Source organism: Python bivittatus, unplaced genomic scaffold (genome assembly GCF_059951505.1).
Source record: "Python bivittatus isolate LINGU-HERP-01145 unplaced genomic scaffold, Pbiv_v1 ctg000340_np1212, whole genome shotgun sequence".
NCBI lineage: Eukaryota > Metazoa > Chordata > Lepidosauria > Squamata > Pythonidae > Python > Python bivittatus.
Window position 1 is genome coordinate 16,074,979 of NW_028277056.1, and position 23,720 is coordinate 16,098,698.

At 36.5% G+C, this 23,720-nt stretch overlaps 1 protein-coding gene across 2 annotated transcripts in view; it reads right to left on the bottom strand.

Annotated features, from left to right (window-relative positions):
- Positions 1-10,958: 10,958 nt before the first annotated feature.
- The window catches only part of PDGFD (platelet derived growth factor D), a 155,357-nt gene continuing 142,595 nt past the window's right edge, over positions 10,959-23,720 (bottom strand). For both annotated transcript variants that reach the window (XM_088140625.1, XM_088140624.1), the window contains 2 exons: positions 21,992-22,203; positions 10,959-15,950 (listed from right to left, as the gene is read on the bottom strand). In XM_088140625.1, coding sequence (XP_087996751.1) covers positions 15,816-15,950; positions 21,992-22,203 — 347 coding nt within the window. In that variant the 3' untranslated portion in view covers positions 10,959-15,815. The remainder of the gene's footprint in view (positions 15,951-21,991; positions 22,204-23,720) is intronic.

Here is a 23,720-nt window from a genome sequence, read left to right on the forward strand (position 1 = left end):
AGTTCCTGAAGGAAAAGTGGGAAGAAATCTAACAGATAAACACATTTTAAAAATACCTTTTTCTTTAAAAATTATGCTGACTTTTAAGATGTAACTGATACATTGGACAGATATGTTTTTCTATTGGTGAATTCTATTTGAGATGGTTTTAGATTGATTTGTCCATCACTCACACCCAATGTGTGAGAAGATATGCCATTGCTTTACTGGTCATTAGATGGAATGAGATAGCCATCTTAAGCAAGAGACTGAGGAGGTCTTAGAAAAGATCATCAGATTTTTATCTAAACGGATTATTTCATAAAACGAATATTGGCTTTGAAAGCAATGAAGGATTTTGTATGGCCAGGCACCCAAACGGTCTTAAAATAGGGAATGGAATAATGGTATGTAGCAGGATCAGTCAATCTTCATTAGTTTTTTATTCTTTTATTCATGCCAAGTGGCTAAGCCCAAGATGCAGAAGCTGGAGCCCCAGTACGGTGAGCATTGGGGGTGAGAATGGGGGGCAGTAGTAATAACAAATAAGGTTATTAATCCTCCAAAACACTTTAAAAACTCAAAATAACAATTTAAAATGCATATTCCAACTCTTGATCCAATTTCACTGCCAATATTTCAGTGGCAAATTGCATGGTTGACTTTTGGGGGCAAATCAGGGACGGATTCCAAAACTCTAAATGGGGACTATAAATGCTACATGTGGCTGGCATACAATACCAGACTCTGCACCTGGTAGCAAACTGCTCAGTGCAAGGCTTCACAATGCATTGTGCATTCCCAAACTTTCAACTCTGATCTGATTTTGTCTGCAGCTAAAACAGGTGGCACCTTCCTGGTCTCGATTTGGTTCTGACCAGTGCAACTTAAACTCTAAAGAAAGCTGCAGTGTACTTTGTTCCTCTAGTTGCATTCATTGGAAGAAATTCAGACATTACCACTGAAGTAGAACAATCTAGGCAATAGAAATGCAGATCAAGTTTGCACAGAGCACATCATAAACATTAGGGTAGAGGAGATGAGCTTCTGTATAGAGCCAAGCTGATTCTGAACACTTCGGTGCTTCAAGACGAGTGATTCACAGATATGTGTTTTCAGCTTTAGAGTCTCTCCATAATATTTGCATTTCTCATAATACCACTCACCCAATAGAGAGCTATTGCATCATTGATTTTAATGGAATTTAGCTTAGCGCATGCTGCAGAAAGCAAATGCTAGAGAGAGAGTAATGTAGCTGCTGGTGCATAAAATAACCCAAACCAATATTCTTAGTAATAGTAATTTGCCACAAAACCTTACTACATTTCTTGGTATGATTCCAAGATATTCTTAGTGACATTAACACAGAAATATCTTCGTTTAAATAATTTGTTTTTCACTGTAATAGCTTTTCTTGCTGTGTGAAAAAAAAAACATAGACCTTTGAATAGACCCCTTTTCAGCTTAATGCTTCAAGATTGTAGTACTATGTCATTATTTCTGAAAGGCAGCATATGTTCCTGCACAATATGGGCTTAACTTGAACATGTGCTCAAGAGCAGTTTCAGTGTTGTCGGTTAATGGCATATGATGCAATTCCTATTCCTCACCTCATTTAGGAATTCCAAGAAGGAAGTTGGTGCAAAACTACTATGGTAGCATATCCCAAGTGGATATTCCCCAGTTGTTCCACACACCAAGTTCTGCAGCTGCTGTTCCCCACCTGATTTTGAAAAATGCTTGGATTCCTCATGTTGTCCAAATATTACAGTCATATTCTTGCCTGGGTCTGGTCATTGGGGGCATGTGACTCCTTTTTTAAAAATTTTTTTTTAAAAAAATGTTTGATTACCAAAAGAAGAAAAAAATACATAAAAGTGCTCTAACATAAAAGTGGGGAAAAAAAGAAAGAAAAAGAGTTAATATATCATTATAACAATAAATAGTTACAATTCTGTATATGCTTATCTAGAGGGCATGTGACTCCTTTGTTAAAACACTGGTTATTGATCTCTTCCTAGGTACAGTTCATTACTGCTGGTTTTGACCTGAAAAAATCTACATGATCTGGAATCCATCTCTTTCTGATTCTCCTTTACAAGCCAGCCCAGGAATTAAAGTGCCAAGGAAAAATCTTTTTCCAGGGCATATCACCATCAGAGTTCTGTTTGGTGTGTTGCTACCAAAAGTAAAACCAAAGCACGTGGAGATAGAAACAGCAAAATATACTTTATTAGAAATACTTACAGTGAGTCACAGGGCTCCCTACTGGCAGACTGAAGAAGAGAGCCCTGAACAAGTTCACCCTCTATATCAGTGTTTCTCAACCATGGCAACTTTAAGGTGTGTGGACTTCAACTCCCAGAATTCCCCAGCCAGCATTCCTCTGGAATGCTTTGATAAAATATTAAATTGACCCAACTGTTACTTTTCACACTTGTAGTATGAACCAATATGATATCAACATGTAACATAAACACTGGTGTTTATATTGCACTCTCCTATTACCTAAATCTAGGCATGGAAGGACAAGGGTCTGTGTTCTGCCTACTGCCTCCAATCCAAGGTTGTAGCACTGGGTGTTAGGCTGTACATTTACACTATTGCTATGAAAAGCCATACCACATAACACAATTCTATATGCTTAATGTGGTTTTAATATTATATGTCACCGCAGGTGGAAAGCCAAGAAGAAATCTTCTTGGTTGCTGTTCTCCAGCTTTAGAATTCCCTAACAAGAGATTGCCTTATTAGGAGGTGGCACTTGGTTGACCTTAGGGGCTCTTGAAAATTAAGCAGGATTAGCTCTGGTTAGTACTTGGGAATCCCAGATCTGCAGACTATACTGGGAAGTTGAAAGAACAGTCTGGAAGAAGGCAATCATTCTATCAAGAAAATTGCAAACATGCAGTTTGATCACCAGCCATCAAACCCAATCTGGGGTATCTTTACTTTTTAGTACTTTAGGCTAGAATCCTCCCAGTAGACAAAAAACTTAAAAACAGAACAAAACGAAAAAGCAGGGCTTTGATGTCTAAGCACATTTTTAGCTGAAAAACTGCTGAATGTTTTTATGATATGCTTTTAATACATTTTAACTTTGCCTTATTTGTATCTTAATTACATCGTTTCAATTTCCTCTATACTTTGAATACTATCATTGGTCAAAGATGGAAGGCAAATCTTATAAACAATTATAACATAAAATAATACTGTTAATAAAATTCAGAACGCTTTTACTCTCTGACTATTTTCATGAGCGTCTTTTTCCTAATACAAGAAAGTATTTCTCTTGGTTTTTCTAAAAATAGGCCATTTCATACTGATTCCTTATTGTACAGATGGAAATTTCTTTCATACCTTTTACATTTTTCAAAAGCCAATTTGTTCCTACTGTCAGTGCAATATTGGCCTTTCACTCCTGTTTTTTACTTTTCCCCCCCCCCTCTCTTCTTTTCAATGTACTTTTATTGGCATCTGTTTTGCTTGGCTGAACTGTATCTGATTCCAAAGTAGTGATGCCAAGAAAGGTCATTTCAATAACAACCAGAGATTGCAAACTGTCTTTTCCATACTTGGTGTCAGGAAGTTGGTCTTCTGGAAATTTTCCTATTGCTTAACTTCCCAATATTGTGTTTGTCTGTTTTTAAGATATTTATCTTGCCCTTCAAAAGTTGTCTGACATTCCCAGGTTAGCCTATGCATGAGTATAACATTCAGCTATTCGAAAAACATATCCCCCTCCTCTACACATCTTAAAGTTGCCAAGTTTGAAAAATACTGATTTTGATAATTAAAAGTCTTATTTCAAACAACAGTAACACTATTTAGCAAGAAAAAAAGTCCATACAGTAAAAATCTTTTCTTAAAATAGATATTTTAAAATCTAGACGTGTATAAAGAGCTGGGAATTCTACGTTGGCAAAATAGGTTGCTAGGCATGGAAATTGGGCCTGAAATCACTCCTGTATAAGGAAGGGTTACAATATTACTGGCTTTCTATCTAGAGAAAAACATGGGGAGTGTGGTAGTGTGTTGAATGGATGAGGAGCCAGAAAGTTGGTTAAAGAAACTGAATAGGAAGGTTTTTTTGACCCTCCAGCAATACTGTAAACCAAGGTTATTCAATGAAATGACATTATAGGAAATATGGAGCCCTGAATTAGCAGTAATTCTTCATATAATCTATCTGGTTTAATGACATTTTTATTAAAATATAACATTAAACCACATAGATTATATGAAGAATTACTGCTTTATATTTTTCTAATGCTGATTAGAAGGTCAGCTGTAAAGAAGTAGTTTCAAAAACCTTTTATGCAATACAAGAATAAGAACAGTTCATTTACAACTGATCTCCAGTCTTCTAATTATAGATGTTACATTGAAAGGGAATCTTGTATTGTTCTGAGGAAGAAATGGTGGACTGAAGATGGCTCTGCAAAAAATGGACACAACAACCATGACGGAATGAAGAGCTGGTGAGTAGTCCGGCTCTTCGTAATTCCTTTCTGGACAAGGAGAGGATTTGAGATCACTCACAAGTGCTCCAGACAGTTGCTTCCAATGAGGAGACTGCAAGACAGTGGTCTCAAGTGGATTTAGAACTCTGGGAGATGAGGGAATTGCCATATTACTTAAACCACCATCTGTGCCTTTGAAAGGGCATTAAGTTCACATACTTCCTTTCCTAATCATTTTAGGAAATTGCTTTTTAACTGCTTTTCAGCCATTAGGAACCTTTGGATCAACAAATTTTATAGCACCAGGTGAGTTTCCTTCAGTCCTTAATGAAAGAAGTTTTAACTACAAGTTTAAGAACTTAAAAAATTTTTTTTTGGAATAAACAGCAAAAGGGTGATTAAAAATTTGATTTTAGAAAGTTACAAATGGACTAAGAGTCCAGATAAATTTGAAATAAGATTTTGAAATCAATAATAAAGAGTCCTTCCAATGAGAAAATGCTTTTATTTTGAATTAAAAAAAAAACATAAGGTAAGATTTTTAAAATTTGACACTAGAGGGAACTAAAGATTATAATTAAAGAAGAACACTCAAACTCAACTCACAATTACAGAATGAAGCAAAATATTTTAACAGTGGACATATTGAATAATATTTTTGAACAAAGGACCCAAAAGTTAATTTTAAGAGTGTCTGCTTCTACAGATAGATTATATTTAAAAGATGTTATGAAAGATGAACAAGTTTTACCTGACAAAATCAAGAATGATTTGAAAGTGGATTTAAAAATGACAGAATTTAAGAATGACATGGAAAAAGATGTTATACTGGACATACAAAAGAAACCGGTTGATGTCTTAATAATTAAAAGGGATATACAAATAATAAACCAAGAGAGTGACCTGGATAATTTTCCTATATTGGTTTTACAAAAGAAGCTTGTTAAAGCTTTGAAGGAATTTGTGAGAAGGGACAAAGAAAAATTGAAAAGACATCAAGTTCTACGACATTATTTCAAGGGACTAAAGATCAAGATGGTTAGTAAAAGGAAGGAATATAAAGTTGGTTTATTTGATCAAGGTTAAAATAGATATTTTGTTATCTCTGGTAACCCTTAATGGATTTTTGCTGATCAGGACTGAATGATGAGACTTTAAGGATGTGCTTATTGATAAGAGACGGGATATGGGAAGAAGGAATCATTTATTATATTTTAAGGAAAGGTGATAAATTGTTTATACTGTACTTGTGATAAAGGTAGGAAGTGACTTCTTTATATATTTCTTTTCTTTTTCTTTACTTTATGCTTACTTTTCTTGCTTTTCTATTTCTTTTTCTCGTTTTTCTTTTTTTCTTTTCTGCACCTTCTATTTTTTCTTTGTATTCCTTGATATATATTTTAGCTTGTATTAGTTTTTACTGTTGTAATAGTAATCTTTAATAAAACTACTGTTAAAAAAAAAAGGGGGTTCTTGTATTAATGGTCAACCAAGTATTTCCAAAAAGACGCATGCTGAAGCAGCAGGACTGCATTGCAATTGTTTCTATTCACCCACTGGAAAAAAGGAAATCCAGTTCAATAAACATGTCCAGGGGTGTCCACAGGATATAGTAAAAAAAGTCAAAATGGCAGCCACAATGGTGTGATTGAAACACACCCTGACGGTACCCCTAAATGTGTACCTTGTTCTCTTTCTGCTTTCTCAGAGCAGTTTCAGGGAGGGCAAAGTGCCAGCTCATCTGCAACTAAATTTGAGTGAATAGTTCTACTCTTTTTTAAATTTAATGCTCTTTTTTTTTTTAAAGTATTTTCCCATCCTTCTTGAAGTACAAGGAATACCAATGCCTTGAATACTTTCTAGAAAGGATCTAAAAATATTATAGAGTTGAATAATCTGTTATCAAACATGTTCAAAATCCTATGATTTTAAATCCCCTGTCCCAATGAGCCACTCTTCAATGCAAAGCAAAAACAAAGTATTCTGTGCTAAAGTCTATAAATGCTGTCCTGAGGAAAGCTGGGTTCAGCAAATGGACCATTTTGCCCTCCACTCTAATTCTGGAACTGATGCTGCCATTGAGGAAGGAAAGCAAGAAAAGTGACACATACTAATTTATTTGTCTCAGGAAGTGACAGCACCTAGTTGATATTTTTTGTCTGAGCTCAGAAATTAAGTAGGATTGGACTTGGGTAATACTCTGATGGGATATGTCCAAGAAATCCGAGGTGTGATATAATGGTGTGTGGGAATATCTTTGGGAGACAGAGGGAAGAGCTGCAGCCAAGGCAATGGATGGATAAGAAGCAGCTTAGCCCACAGCAGAAATTTGGGCATGGCAAATGTCTCAGAGGGGACCCTCCCTAGTCTCTTGGGCTGTAAAGCCAATAGGGGAGAAATGTACTTTCAGACTTGCAAGAGTAATGTCAGCCTTGCGAGGTAGTCCAGACAAGAAGCACACCCAGATGAACTAATTCTACTTTATTACATTACAATACATTACAATAAACAGAATCTTGTAAGTGTGAAAGAAGAATGGGGGTACCCCCTAAAGTTTCACTAAGCAGAAAAACAGCATGAAGATTGAATGCATCTTTCATTAGTACTGATTTGATGCAATCTTTTTTAATGTTTTTGTGGAAGTAATTAATTTTCGCTAAAGCTGCATGCACATGAAGGATAAAAGAATATGGGATGGTTAGAAATATAATTAACAGTCAACATATTCCAGATAGCTAGCCCCATATTTCCTCTTCTCCTAAATTGGATAGTAATGATTTAATATTATGTGCCAACTTTTTTTAAATTTGTGTCTTTTTTTCTGTACAAAGTACAAAAGTATAAAGGGATTGTTAATTAATAAATTCTTTTAATCTCAAGGATTTCAGTTGTCTGCAAACTATATGTCTTAGGGAAAGCTAACTTGCTTACCTTTGTCAAAGATTTAAATTGGACTCAAGGGTCTTCATTAAAATTGAGAGAACAAATTTAACAGTTTTCCTACACACAATTCCACACATCTTGTTTGAAATACCCAAATGTGTAATTGTTATTTCAGATGTGATGCAATGCAGGAGGAACTATTTTGGTTTACTTGAGACTAGACATTTTTTTCATTTTAGCTATGGGTAGTTTCTTCTAGAATACCATGCAAATCTTGGTCTTTGGAATCAGATTACTATAGTTGTAGGAACTGGGATACACTGAGGTCTATGTTCAGGATTTAAAGCTTATTGTGAATATCATCTGGGTTTTTCAAAAAGCTGCATAATTCTAAACCCATGTGGTCCTCTTTGTGGGGCTAATGTGTTTACTACGTGGCTCATACACTGAAAGTGTTTTCACTTCCAGTGATAGAACACATCACTTTTACTCATTAGATCTCTCTCTTTCCCTTCCAATGTATTTATTTAACTAGGCTTATGTGCCCCTCCAATCATACCTGACTCTGAGTAGTTTACAGACCTCCCAAAACACCGATAAAATTAAAATTGTAGCATAATAATCTAAACTAATCTAATCAGCTCCCAAAAGAGCTTTGGGCTACATCCACAGAGGTATAGCATTGTGATCACAGGAACCACTAGCTTTTCTCTTTGCTGAACTGGTCAAAAACACACCTGGAATATGGTGTTCAGTTCAGGTTGGCACAATACAAGAAGGATGATGAGGAACTGAAAAGAGGGCAGAGAAAAGCCATTGCGGACAGTGAGAAGGCTGGAGGCTAAATTTTATGAAGAATGTTGAAAGAACTGTGTATGTTTGCCTGAAAAAGAAAAGGCTAAGGGGATACATGATAGCAGCCTTCCAAACGTTGAAGGGCTGTCCCAGCATAGAGCGTGTAGATTTGTTGGTTGTACAGCAGTAGTGAAATTTGTCTTCAGGAGTCATGGATATTGCATTACTGGAGGTTTTCAAGCAAAGGTTGGACAGTCATTTGTCTTTGTTTGAGGATTCCTGCCCTGGGAGGGGTTTGGACTAAAAATTCCCTCATGGTCCCTTCCAACCTTATGATTCTAAACATAATGATATAATAAAAAGCAGTAGAATAAGCAAAGTCCCATATCAGGATAAACCATCCACATCAGGAGAAACTGAAAAATTTCCCTTATCCCCAAAGGCCTGTTAAAGAACCAGGGCATAATGTCATTTTGGAAAACTGGCAGGTTTAGGTCCAATATGATACCAGAGGAAATGCTGCTATGTCTGCCGAGACAGTGCTGAATCACCTATTTGACATTTCTATTTGAAATTATAAATTTTGCTGAAGTAGGCATTTCTGCTGCTTTATTTCTCTTTTCCCTGGTCTTGTTTAATGCTTATCATTATTTGTGGTTCTTTGACCCCAGGATTTCACATAAGAGTGGTTGCCATTTTTCCTTTCTTCCAGATTTAGCTACATAGGAATCAGGGATCAGATACAGTAGTCCTCGGTTAATGACTGTCCTGTCTAGTGACCGAACTTATAATGGTACTGAAAAAGTAGCTTTATGATCAGTCCTCGAATTTACAACTGTTGCAGTGTCCCCACAGTCATGTATTCACCATTCTGGCACTTGCAACCAGTGCACATTTATGACAGTCACAGTGTCCCGTAGTCATGTCATCGCCATTTATGAGCTTCACAGCTGGCTTCTGACAAGCAAAGTCAATGGGGAAACTGGCAGAAAGTTGCAAGTTATGGTCATGTGATGTCATGCTTAACAACCAGAGGTGATTTGCTTAACAACTGCAGCAGAACTGACATTGTAAGTCTGGCATGGTCATGTGACGTTTCACTTAATTTCCACGTCGCTTAGCGACAGAATTGCTGGTCCCAGTTGCAGTTGTTAAGTGAGACTACCTGTAGTAAACAATGCTTATAGCCCTTGGTAGACTTTGTACCTACTACCCATGAAGGATTAAAATACAGTGAGGATATGGGCCTACATACAAGTCATACCACCCAACCCACCTTAGAAATTTGGGAAAAAATGTGCTGGATGGTCATTTTATTTACCAGAATATACATTTTGTATCCATAGGCATGTACCACTTTCAAATTGATGGGATCCTGTATCAATTTATTAGGCTGACAGTGATGGCAGGGTATGGTCTAAAAATATATTTCATGCATCTGATTCCAACAGGTATTGAAAGACTGAACAAAGCTAAAAGCTGAAATATTATAGTTTTCTCTCCTATCTTTTAGATTAGGATCCATGGGTGCCATGTGCTCTGGTTAGACTCTTGAATTGCCTTGGCACTGATTTTGGACAGTGATGTATATGAGCGTCTCCAGCTTTCATGAAGGAAAAACTTTGTTGGCAACTTTTCCCCAAAACTGTCTCATATTTGCTTCAAAATACCTTTTTATTGTCTGAGACTTTTTAGTTTTAGCATTCATTAAATGTTGCTGAGGGCTCTGTGTTGTGTGCCAGTTCTATTATTATGTGCTTTTATTGTTGTGGTACTTTAATTATGTAAGGTGCTTTTGAACCCATTTTGGGGGAAAATGTGGTAGAAATAATTGAAGAGGGAAATAAATTGTTCTGGCTGGTAAGGACCAGAATAGCTTCCCATAAATGATGTTTTATTTTCAAGATTGGGCATATGAAAAACATTCTTCACCCCACCCCCCTTGACATATTTAATGTCTGTTATATCCCACTTTATGCTTGCTTGCTACAAAAACTGCGTAGAATTCATACCCTCTTCTGTGGGTGGAAAAAGGGCTCCCATAATTCTTTTCCCATGTTCTCTCACCCAAAGTGTTTTATGTTGGACATACTTAGCCATTGGTTCCTTTTCACCTCCCATGTAACCAAAGATTTGATGTTGTTTTCTCAAATTTAATGGTACATCAATAATAATAATAATAATAATAATAATAATAATAATAATAATAATAGGAATAGATGGAGAATAGGAAACTTTGTGATACAAAATATTTGTCTATCTAGTTGAATGCTATCTAAATTAGACACACTGAGAATTGAACCTGGGATCTTTAGAATTCAAAGGTGATCTTCTATCACTGTATAATGATAATTCTTCAAAAGATGCAACAGGTGAGTAGCCCTTATGGCTGCATTAAATAACAAGTTCCTTCTATCATCATTTGTCTCTTCTAATGGGCAACAACTCTCCTGGATTTTAGACATAGATATCTGTAGGGGGCCAAACATGTGATGCAAAGTCTGCCTCTTAAATATTGTGTGCAATATCACAATGCCAGTACAAAAGGTCATAGCTTGTATTGGGATGTTATAAGATGTTTTGCTATTTTGGCATTGTGTTAGTTAAGAATAAGTATCCATGATTTAGGCAAATAAGGGTGTTTCCCATCCTCTAATTCCATTTACTGTGGTTGTTTGGGAATAAACTTGGACTAGTTTAGAGGAAAGGAAACTGTGTAAAGTCTAAAGCTTTGCATGAAATTGGGCACTTGCTGACTAAGAAGGTAAAGACTACTGCTTAAACTGCTCTTTCAGCAGAATTTAACAACGCTGACCCATATTAATACATCCAACATGGTTCCTTCAAAAGCTTGTTTATTTGTAGTTGACTGTAAAACACAATTATATGTGCTGTACTACTAAAGTGTTCACTCTATAAAAGGCAGCATTTTAGGGATACAATAACAACAAAAACAACAATACATATATAAATTGCACAAGGTAGCAAGTTTGATCTTAAAAGTTTACAGTGATTTTTTTTCCTTCAACCATATTTCCAGAAGCCTTGAAAATTGTATTTGTACAAGAGATCTGATATCAAATAAAAGAAAGACACATACACACAGAGGGAGATAGAATACTTCATAATCTCGGTACACGCTGCATTGTTTACTTTGCTTTTATACAGCTCCAACTGGGTGAAGGAGGACTTTCTAGAGGATTGTGTTGAAAACATATGACAAATAATTTTCAGGGGGATCATCCGTTTTCATTCCTAGGCTCTCAGTCTGGGTTATCAATTTGATATAAACCACAAGATTGCTTTTCTGATAGTGCAATCCTCTAAAACAATATGATACAAATGGCATAGTAGAAAGGCAAGGGGGTGCCTATTTTCTGAGCAAGGACTCCATGGTGTGCTGATACCTTTGGAATATCTAGATCTTTGTAGGTGTTCTGTGTCCATACAGAGACTCACCCAACTTACATGAATCACCATACATGAGCACTGTAGCCGATGCTAATATGGACAGAATATGTGGACCCAAGAGACAGAATTTGGAGGAACCAATATTGTGCATTTTGCTTGTATTACCTTTGCTTATTTAAGTCATCATGATTCACATGAATGAGTCTTGGCTCCCCTAAGGGTGTGGGTCTGTTCAAATGCTAGCTCCAGTGTAGTGTCCTGGAACACAGGAAGAATTTCTGTGATGAAGCTCATATATACATATTTATATAATCACAATTCCTTCTTGTGGTGGTTGTGACAATGATAATTATAACCTGCCATATCTCTCTGAAATTTATTTATTTTTTGCTGGCAGGTCACATTCATAAAATATCAATGCTTTCTTCTCCACCAGTAATTAGTCTTCCATTGGCTGTTTTCCCCCTTTTCCTGTTAATTTTAAACATCTTATTTGCTTTGTATATGTAATATTGCAAGATTTTTAGGAAGTGTTTTCATATGGCCAATCAATTGACCCAAAGCATCAACCGAATTTGGAGTTTTCATCAGAATAATGAAACATGCAGTGATATCATGACACTAACTGTGCCCTTTACATTTATGTGTTCAACATCATAAAAAGGCTAGAGTTTGTGTTGTGAAATTGCAATGCATATTTTGTCATTTGTCCTCCCCTTGGACACCCATGCAGTTGGCAATCATGTTTCTCTGATTTGCTTGGGAGTAAATGGCTTGCTCCATCTGCTGTGAACGGCATCAAAACTGCCACACTGTTCTGACTTCCAGGGGGCAAAGACATACAAACTGTCAATGGATTGAATTCTCCCCCTTTCTCTCTTTTGTCCAAAACATGCCTTAGTTAGGATAAGAAAGAAATGACTGACCCAAAGAAAAGTTGGAGTATTAATCATTAATTACAGAATGTACAAATGAAGTAGACTCAGCGCATTCTACCACATGACTGGTCTACTAGACCAATGTCATCCTGCTGAAGTTACCCAGAAATGTAACTGAAAGACAGTAATTAATTAAGGACTAGGTTGTAATATTTGGTCTGCTTTTCATTTATTTACAGAACATTTATGCTATAAAATTGGCAATTCCATCATTATCTTTCTTTGAAGCAAAGTGTCAAAAAGCACCAGTAGTGGTTAATGGGACTACGGTTTAGTTAATAATGTCCATTACAGATGATAAAGGAACCAGTTCAATATGCTACTTTCCCAGTATTCATATGGAATTATGGGAAATGTTGATCAAGGAATTGGGGAAATATATTTTTAAAACAATAAGGCTTAATACATCTTTGGCTTAATAACTATTCATTTAAAATAAGATTTAGAAAATGAATTAAGTGCCTCAAAAAGTTCAGAGACAATTAGAACTCATAAAAATAAAGGAAAACAAAAACACAGAAGAAATATTTATATTCTCAAGTGTTTCATTACAATAAGAAGTGGTAACTTCTTCAATATTTAAACTGTATTCCAGAAAGAATTTGATGAAGTAAACAAGGGAGCAGATAAAACATTCAGCTTGGTAAAAGGAACCAACTTAGAGGATACATGATAGCAGAACAGTAGTGGTTTAGAAATTCACAATATTATCTGATAACAAGCCAATTTTAGTTTTATATATGAAATGCTATTGAAAACCATTTTTCTTCCTTAAAGCAAGGAATCAGAAAGCAACATACAAAAATAAAATGTAGCTCCAGACTCCTTTTAAATATAAATCCTTATCAATAGAAGCCTATTGTCTCCATTACATTTAAAATCAAACGTTCAATTCTCTTTTGTCTATAAACTGCCCTACATTTTTCACTGGACAGCTTACATGAGAAATGAGTTAGTATGTGTGTGCACTTAACAAATACAGAATACACACACTCATACAGAGTAATTGGAAAATATTGTCAGTCAAGGAACTTTCCTATTAAAGGTTCAAAACCACAGGAAACTCTCTATCCTGTAGCTTCTTAAATCCTTTATCAACAGCCAGGAACTAAATGAATATTATTAATATTGTATAAACCCAATAAACATTTGTTTTGCAAAACCAAGTAAGGCTCAAGGCATTAAATTATCTATTCAAAATACAATTCCGATTATTTTTTTTTAAGTCCCAGATTACAGTTAGCCATGGCAACTACTGATAGCAGTTAAGTAATATTACTTTGTGTAATATGAAGAATATTGCATTCTCTATGTACTTAAAATTATACTGATCTTTAAATCTGCTCTTCAGAAGCCATAACTAGAAGTCAACTAGAAGAGATTTGGATCTCATCTTTGTTGTGAAAGTGCTGTTTCGGCCATGGTCCTGCATTTGAAGTATAAAAATATTGATTTACCAGTTATTGTAAAGATTGCAGCTAAATAATATTGTGCAGAGCTTCCAATTTGAAAGCAAAAAGATGCCAAGCACATGTTTGTATCCTCATGTGTTTGAAGCATCTTATTGACTTCACACTTGAAGCTTTGCACAGCTTTATAAAAAGCATATGAAGCACTTTGAACTCTTGAGAGCGATATACTAGTCTTCGATCTACAGTTTTTCTTGACTACAGTTCCTATTCCTATTATCCCCAGCTATTTTCGACAGTTTGGCCTATAGTTCATGGACTAAAAGCAGGCTAGATATTACAACCCAAGGCAGCTACAGGAAACCAGTTTGGGGGGAAGGTTATGTCATATAAATGCCAAGCTTTGTTATTTAGAACTACTTTCATGTGAACCAGTTTAAACACACAAGCGGATAAAATATTATATAAAATGGGAGAGATGGGGAGAAAAGCAGAAATCACAGATCCAACTTCTGGATCTGCTGGTAGTTATCACTACACCAGATACATTTTACTAGGAACATAGGATTTTTAATTAGATAGCTTGCTTCTTTATGCCTAGAGTTCCGTGTTCTTGCTAGGAGTGGGCAAAATGTTGATTTGAAATATGTTTTGAACTTGAAATTGGTTATTCCAGATTCACAGCAAGCTATTCCAAATATACTACAAACATTCTCAGTTTGAAACAGTCCTGTAGGATGGAACAGACCATTTTGAACTCAAACTATGTAATTTGAAAAAAATGTGCACACTACATGGCTTGTCTAAACCAGATTGACATGGAATCCAGATGTGAAGAGCTTGTGAATTAGTTGAGTGGATATAATACTTCCTTTCAGCACAAATCCAGCTCTTCTCCTCCAACTTGAGGTCCTCCATATGTGTTGGACTACTCCCAGAATTCTTAGTTTGATTCCAACACATCTGGAAGGAACCAGCTTGGAAAAGTTGCTAAAGCCCAAAAGATGCATCTATTTACAGGGCTGGGGAAGAATCTTTCTGATCTAGACAGCAACAATTCTAGGAAGTTCTTCTGAAACTCTAAAATGGGAAGTATGCTTATCTTTAGACCACTGCCTGAAAAGTAGTATGGCTCTTGAGAATAGATTGACCCTATTCTAACTATATTCTAAAATGTTTGGTGACAACTTTGCACACCAATAAAAGCTGATCATTTGAATGAATATCAGTGTGGTATTTTGGAACTTGTGCTTTGAGGAAACAAGCCCAGTTCTGGGAAGAGTAATTCATAAATCTATGCAAATAAGCAGATTATAAATGGATCCTAGCACACCAGGATCCACCTTGCTTAATATACAAGCTTGCTTGCTGTGCTCTGCTGTAATGCATATATCTAGGTATGAATGCCTGTATTGCTAGATGCAGTCTTTTAATTCTATTGCAGCACCAGGGTTCTGTAAACCTAATACACCTGTATTTGTTGGACTTTGGTGGTTCTATATAAACTGAATTAGCCATTTTGCATATACAGGATTCCTTTTTCCTTAATTTACACTGTAAGTGTGCTTAAGTGTGTTTGTGCAAAGAATTTTGTGCAAAGGTATTGTGAGTACATGCACGCATGAAGAATTTTAAAAGCCAACTAAGAATTCAGCCAAAAGAGTGCTGCCATCATGCAGGTAGATTTCATTGTAGGCATGAAAAATCCAGCCCTTGAGTTCACTTGTTTTCTAACACTTAATCCCAGATTTGCATTCAGAGTTGTCAATCTGCTTTATTAATGGTAAGCTGTCATGGCACTTAGCACTTTAAATCAAAAGGCTATGGATGCAGGCTTTTAGCAAAGTTCGGTGGTCACTGGGCAAATCAGCATGGACAGCTCCTTCTTCAAGAGAAAGAGGTCCTTTAAGTTGCGAATAAAACCAGGTTCTCTGCTTTTATCGCGGTGGCCTTGCACTGCAGACACAGTCGCAACGTTCATGGTGCTCCAATTGAATATCAATCAGTGCCATATTGTTCTTGGTTCTGCCCCTCCTCCTGAGATGACCTGCTTCAGGGATAAATCTCAGCACCTAGGTAGGTAAAGAAAGAATCAGAAGGTAATTAGAATAAGGTAAGAACTTTCTAGGTACACCTCATCTCAATAATGTGAAAAGGTAATAATGTCCTTCTTCAGCATTTGATTACATATGAGTCTTGTGCATGTCTAGTCAGAGTTAAAAGGAAGCTTTTTTCCCAGCAACTTTCATCTAGTATCCTCCAGGTGTTTTGGAAGTACAGGAAAGGACAAGCTGTGGCTGTAGGACCACCTGAATCCCTTGGGTTAATTTCAAGGTAATTTCATCACTTGGGAGGTGATCAGTTAGAATCTTTAGTAAAAGTGATTTGTCTCTTCCCTGGTAATCTGCTTAGGAGAGCAGAAGAGGGAGAAAGGAAAAAGGAGGAGAAGAAAAGAAAGAGAGAGAAGAAGGTAACTGGGAGAAAAAAATGAGGAACAAAAAGAGAAAGAGAAATGGTGCTCAACCTCTGCTTGAAGCATGTGACCCCCCACAGAAAATGATAGGAAGAGACAGAGAAGATGCTTATTGTAGCTGTAACGAGTTTAAAACTTCATCATTTTCACTAATCATTTCACTAATCCCTTCTTTGGGATGTAAATAGTGCAAATTAGTAGTGGAACTGATTCCTTAGTGGAATGGTGGACTCTTCTTTGCTGGAAGCATTCAAGTCTGGAAGTTTTCATCTGGATTCCTGCACTGAATAAGGGACTAAACTTGGTGGTTTCATAAGCTCCTTCCAACCCTATGATTTTAAATGGCATGACCAGTCTTGGAAAACAATACACCTCCAAAAGGAAACTGTGTAGCTGAAAAGAAGATGGACAAGGGTAACCAAAATGGTCAAGGGGGTGGAACAATTCCCCTATGAGAAAGATTACAGTTTTTGGACTGGTTATAAGGGGGAAGAGAATATGGGGAAAAGGAGGCATGAAAGAATTTACAACTTTATGTCTGATGAACGGAAAGTAGAGGGAGAAATCAGTGAAGGTGGGCATTAGCAATCATCAATACTGTAAGATGTGTGGCACCAATTCCAGGTCTCATGAATTACTATAGTAAATAAACATGGAGCCCCTAAGAAAGCATTCTTCTCATAATCTCTTAATAAGTCAGAGTCCATATCACTCCTGAATGTGGAGCCACGTTAATAACACTGAGATGGAAAGCACAACTGCTAAGCCAGATACCAGGTTTATAGGAATATAAAATATTATGATGCCCTTATAAGTTCCCATAGAACTGACAACATAGGAGAAAGAGAAAAATGTGAGCCTGTCCAGAATTTCTGCCTTGTGACTCTACTGAAAGGGTTTTGGTTCAGTACTTTCCCTTAGCGAAGAATACTCTGGACTTGAAATACAAACTCCAACATAATTTATATGGTTTATATTTCTGTGCCTTAAAAAAAAACAAAAAAATCCTTTTTGATCTGCTAGTAAGGGTTGAGCAGTCCCCTGAATGAATTGCTGATTTTTAAAATGAAGTTTATATGGAAATAAATTAAATTTAAGGCAGAGAGTTGAAATTGTGTTGAGGGTTGTGGTTTATCATTAGGGATGGAGGATCAGGCTATTTCCTGTTACCTTAGTTTCAAGCTATTTACTTTCTCCCATTCCTGTATTAATATATCTGTGGCAACCTCCATTTTAAAGGACTTTTTCCCACCAAGAAAAGTATGTGAACCTTATTTTGTTAATATTACATAAGCAAGATGAAGAAGTACTGTTTTGATGTCTCTTTGGCCTTTAGTGAGGAGTCTATATTCCATCTTTGCTCTATATGACTATTTTCTTTCAAGGCTGCTGGCACTACCCCCTTCTGAAGTGAGGATCCTCTCCTGGATCCAAACTTGGTCTTCCTGAGCCAGATGGCTGGAACAAGTGATGGAGCATCCTACCCATTAGATCCACTGGCCAGAAGGAGTCCCAGATAACTTGGTAAGGCATTTCATTTCAACACAATGGATCTGCCCATGAAGAGTCAAAAAGCTTTGGTGAACCTGAACAACTATCAGGAAAATGTTGTGCTATAACTGGTCACAGCAATCAGGCAGGAGATCTACTGTGTTGCCCTTTCCTTAAAATGGAGTTGGCCACCACAAACAAGGCTGATGGAGAGCATCACACTGACTCAATAAGGAAGGACAAGTATATCCGTAAAGATGCTGTTTTAGTCACATGTGCTTAGTAAATTAATGTAATATATTGCTTATGAACATTTTGGAACATGTAAGATTGAAAAATGGATCATCAAACTGAACAATTCAGAAGACTGACTACATCCTAAACTACACATTATTTCAGTATTGGCCAGTTTCCTTCGAGATCTGGAATAAACAGAACCCTCATCCATTCATAATTAGGGATTCCAGGGTTATAGAATTTATAGTATTCTATAGAGTTCTGGTAGTTACCCTTTCATCTTTCCTTCAGCTACTGTATATATAGGGATACAAAATTCATTTATTTATTTATTTCAAGATTTAGAAGGCTGCCCAACTCAGACAGTGTGACTTTGGGCAATGTACAACCTAAGCACACAATAAATCAAAAAGAAGAAAAAAATGAAACAAAGAAAACCATCTAACAACAAACAGACAATATATAAATACAAAATATAAAATGTAAAATGGCGACTAAGCAGACAACAAAACAACAGGGGAGATTCCCACTCTACTGGCCCCAAATGCTGATTATATCATACAGACAACTATGGACATTTCCCTTGGCTCTATTCCACTCCTTACTCTTCTCTGATGCTTCTCTCACTCCCTTAGTCCTCCAGGATGCTGTCAGCCCTTCCAGGTAAACCAGATAGGAAACACAACAAGGACCTAATTCTACTTTATTGCAAGGCTACATTGAGAGAATCTTGCTAGCTTGAAAGTACAAATCTCCCACCATCCCTGTTTACCGCCTGAGTAGTTAAGGTGGGTCCTTCCTAAGTTTCTTTCTCTGTCTGTTACTCTGTTGTGGATTCCTTTTCCTTTTATTTAATCTTTCTCTCAGAGGCATCTCTTCCCCCATTTTCCAAGGTCACCCTCCCATTCCATCACGGATGCTCCTTACAATCCACAGCTTACCCTTTTCCTCCAGATAGGTAGGAACATTTTCAGAGGGCCTCAGCTTTCCATTTGTATTTTCTATGAATACCTTTGGGACCTGAATAGGGCATGCTGGCATTGCAATATGTCAATTTACTATTTATTTATTTTTAAATTAAAGACCAGTGGCTTCCAAGACAACTATCTACAAGCACTTTCATATGCAGAGATTTCTATCTTTCTTAGCCATAATGTAACTGTGACTTGCCTTTCGCTTGCAGCCTGGCTCCTTCCAAACCTTTGAATGCCTGACATCAGGTAATAGCTACATGGATAATAACTAGCATATCAGCAGTCAGGTTTCTCAGCTTGCCCTTTCCCCTCTTAAAATATTAGGAAAAGGGATTCTCATCTGCTGTGCACACAATAGGAATTCTGAAGTCCCTTGTGGACCTGGCACGTTCTCCTTTCTGAATGGTTCAGTTGGTTCTAAGACACAAAGGAGGACCATGTCATTTACCCCTGTGACTCTGCTGATAGTTATAAAAAAGTGGCTGGATTAATGTGGAGCAAAGGTAGTGAAGAACAGTTAGCTTTAGACTTTTTTAAAAAAAATAATCTTTCCTGGGCTAATATCAGTCTTGCCTTTGATATATCCAAAATAGATTTATCTTCACAAGGTCTATGAATACTAAAGTTCAAATTGGCACTCATTATACTGTTAATTCAGCTCTATAGGGTACCTTTAAATTTACAAAAGCCAGGTCATTTGAAGCTGAAGCTAGAAGAGTGTCCTTGGTTAATTTTGGTCTGTGGTATCATAAGAATGGAAATAGCATAATGGCACATTTGGTAAGTGAATTTCCTTTACTTTTTATATAAGGCTCTTGGAATGTAGGCCTTTCCACATTGCTCTGGTGATATAATCTTTCAGCTGTTACTATCTGATACGTCAGCAGGCAACAGAAAATTCACTAGGATTTATCATAAATTATATTAAATTCTGGCTGCTAGGTAAGTATTCCATCTCCATTACAGAGCTGGTATATTTATTTTTCCTTATGCTGTCCATGCAATAAATCCATACTGCTTTTAGAAATTTCTCCGCATCTCTAGCCCAACCAATCTGTACAATACCAGTTGTCTGAGTTTTAAAATGCATTCACTAAGACTACATCTTGCTCTTAAAATGGTCCACCAATCACATCCCCAGAAGAGGAGCATTGGAGCATGGTGGCAGTATTTGCCCAGCTGCTGCTCTGCAAGGTTTTTTTTTTAAATTTATTTTTATTTTATTTTATTTATTTATTTAAACCACCCTGCTCCCAAAGGACTCATGGCAGTTTGCACTTAAAAACCATGACACCCTCTGAAAAGAATGTATTAATAATGATAAAATCATTACTAAAAATATAAAACCCATAGTAATGTCTGGGCTACCCAAATGACAAAATTCTTATCCCTCAAATGCCTTCTTGAGCACCTGCATTTTGACAGCTTTTCTGAAAGTTATGAGAGAGGACAACATCCGGATCGCCAGAAGAAGACTTTTCCAGAGGGTTGGTGCCATACCTGAGAAGCACTGATCTCTTGCTGTCCTCTAAATCTGCTGCAGGAAGTGATCCTTCTATATTTTTACCTGGGACATGCATACTGGATGGACAGATTTAGTTTGAAGTAAAGGGGCCAGGGTGGTTGAGGAACTCAAGCCCATGCTTTTTTGTCCCCCCATACTTGTCCAAACAGCCAGAAACAAGACTAGGAGACAATTGATATAATGAATTCTTCCCTTACAGTATTACTCCAATGCATATAGAACAAAAGAGACATTTTCTTATGTTTCATCTCATGAGGAGGAGCACAAATTGCCACTCTTCGCCTGCAATTTACAGTAGTACCAGAATGACCTGACAACCCCAATTATACTCTTTGCTGACATGAGACCCTATCTTGACTCCATTCCATTATTTAAATGGTCATATCCCTCACATTTTTTTTGGAAAAAAAAAACCCACTGAATCAGCTGTCATAGTGTTTTGGTATAAAAAATTCATAGTGATTTTGTCTTTATAGAAGAAGTGTATTTATATGACAACTCCAGCTTGACTGACATTAGTAAATTTCAGTGCAGGTAACAATGATTTGGGAGAAGTGCCAGTATTCTAGGAAGGAGGAAAATATGTTTCTTCAGCTAATCAGAACCATCCAAATTTGCATCTACTTACTGATGCAGGAAACACAGTAAGTTAGCTTGAGAAAATATTAATGAGTGTCAGACACTCTATCACTATGCCAAAAGGCAAGGTGTCACCCCACCAAGAGGTGGAGTTTGCTAAGAATCATGACAAGGAAAAGCTCAGTAGATAATGAAAAGATGGTGTGCTTGGAATAGGGGCTAAATCCAGGAAATGACTATGACCCCTGGAATCCAGAGAAGGCTTCAAGCTTCTTGGAGCCTCCCCCTGCTTTAGAAGAGAAATTCTAGCAGGACATGAATGGGCACCTTCATAATTTGGATTGTTTAAAGATTGACATTGCCCTAGCTTTCCTGTAGAGACTTAATAAATAAGTGTTTATTATTCCTAATGTATTTTAGATCTTGGAGAACCAATCTGGTGTAGTGGTTAAGGCACCAGGCTAGAAATGGGGAAACTGTGAGTTCTAGTCCTGCCTTAGGCCCAAAGTCAGCTGGGTGACCTTGGGCCAGTCACTCTCTCTCAGCCCTAGGCAAAAACTTGCCAAGAAAACTGCAGGGAGTAGTTCAGGCAGTCGCCGGGAATCAACGCTGATTTGAAGCCATGTATACATATATAAAATACATATTTTATACATACACACACATGGCTTTTCGTCAAAGCTCTTCTTAAGATGAAGAGCTTTGAAGAAGCATGTGTGTGGAAGAAGTAGACTACAAGGAGACTGCACTTAGAAATCTTACTTACCTTCAGCCTAAAAAAGACAATGGCAGTTTACATACAGACATTTTAAAAAGACACAAAAAGCAAGGTACCTCGTGATACTTCTTCACCAGTTTTCCTGCTGTGCAAGCACATTTCCCGTGTGTAGAGCCGCAACCACAGTTTCCTCCACAGCGCTGGACAAGGAGACAGCGAGGAAAGAAAACCGCATGGGTATGCTTCAGCTCCTCCCGAACGTTGACCGAGTAATTCCTTGGAGTGCAGCTGTAACGTTTTGCCTCATCGTTCAGCCTGTCTAAATCAACTGAAATAGGCAAAAGGGAATGAGGAGGAAAAAGAGAAACTGTACTTATAAATAACATACCTGTTCCCCATAGAAGTCAGTGAATCAGTTAATCTCTGGCCTAAATTAATTTTGCAAATTTTTATCACAGTTCAGCCCCTGCCTCCACCAGATGGCCATGCAGATCTTTGAACGGGTGCTTTGTTTGATGAAAGCATAAGCAAAACCTTCCCTTAAATAAATACAAAGTATTTATTTTAAAAAGAAAAGAAAAAAAAATACATAGAAATTACAAAATACAAATATTCGCATGGAAACGCTTGCAGAATAATATAAGATAAGATTAAAAGAAAGTAGAAACTATTCAATTGGATGAAACACCTCACTTTTATCTTTATATATCAGTTTGGATTAAAATAATATAAAGGTGTGTTCACGACAGTTTAACATTTTTAACGCTTTCAAAACTGCTTTATTTAGCTATTATTAATATCAAATTTTAGATTACCTGAGAGACTGATATAATAAAAAAATAAGCAATTACAATTAAAGCATTTAGAACCCTTATTTTAAGAGAGCCCAAATCTCAGATATGGCACCAACCCATATATACAATTATACTTTATAAGTGGCTTCCCGATTAAGTTGAAGCTAACATTAAACTTCATTTTCACATATAGAGTTATTTTAGACACTGATTCATACTCCCGTAGTTTAAGCTACCATTCCTCTAATGAAGAACTTAAATGTGATTTCCACTGCAAAGCCTAAAATATCTTGGTGGCAGTTATCGTTTATAAACCATGCTCATGTATTTTGTAGGTATATCAGCTTTAATAAAAAAAAAAAAAACTGATGGAAAAGGAAAGTCAACATTTATGATTTGTTTCATCCTATATTAGATCATCTTCCAGAATAGTTGAGCTTTATAACTTTGTCACCACCTAGGGTAAAAAGTTCCAACTTGATTTTTACATTTCTAACAATTTTCTGAATAGGTATTGTTATGCCTAGCAATCATCACTGGGATAACATACCAGAGGAAAAACATCTATCAATTTTCTCTTAATGTATTATTTGCAGTGAATTTAATGCTTGTTTTCCACTGATAATCCCATTGTGGGATATAAATTGTTCTGTTTAAGTTCTGCATCCATTTGATCATGAAAACTTTAACCTGTTCAGTCTCCAAATCATATTTCAGTAGTAACTTATATATAAAGTGTTATGTATTGTGTGTTACAAGTATTTCAAATTCAGCCAAGTATCTGAGCTTACAACCTTTTTAAAAAATTCCATCTGAACTATACTGCTCATTTGGAGATAATGAAACCACAAAAGTACATCTGATCATTCTAAGGAGTGTATCTTGAATGACTTCATTTTTGCTTTTTAATAATTGAATCTTGCAGATTATAACAGTTTTGTCAAATTCTTTACCACATTCATGAAATATATATTTAATACTGAAGCCAGAGGAGATAAGTCTGGACTTTTGAACTTGTCCCATCCTTTTATTAAGCTACAATATTTCTAAT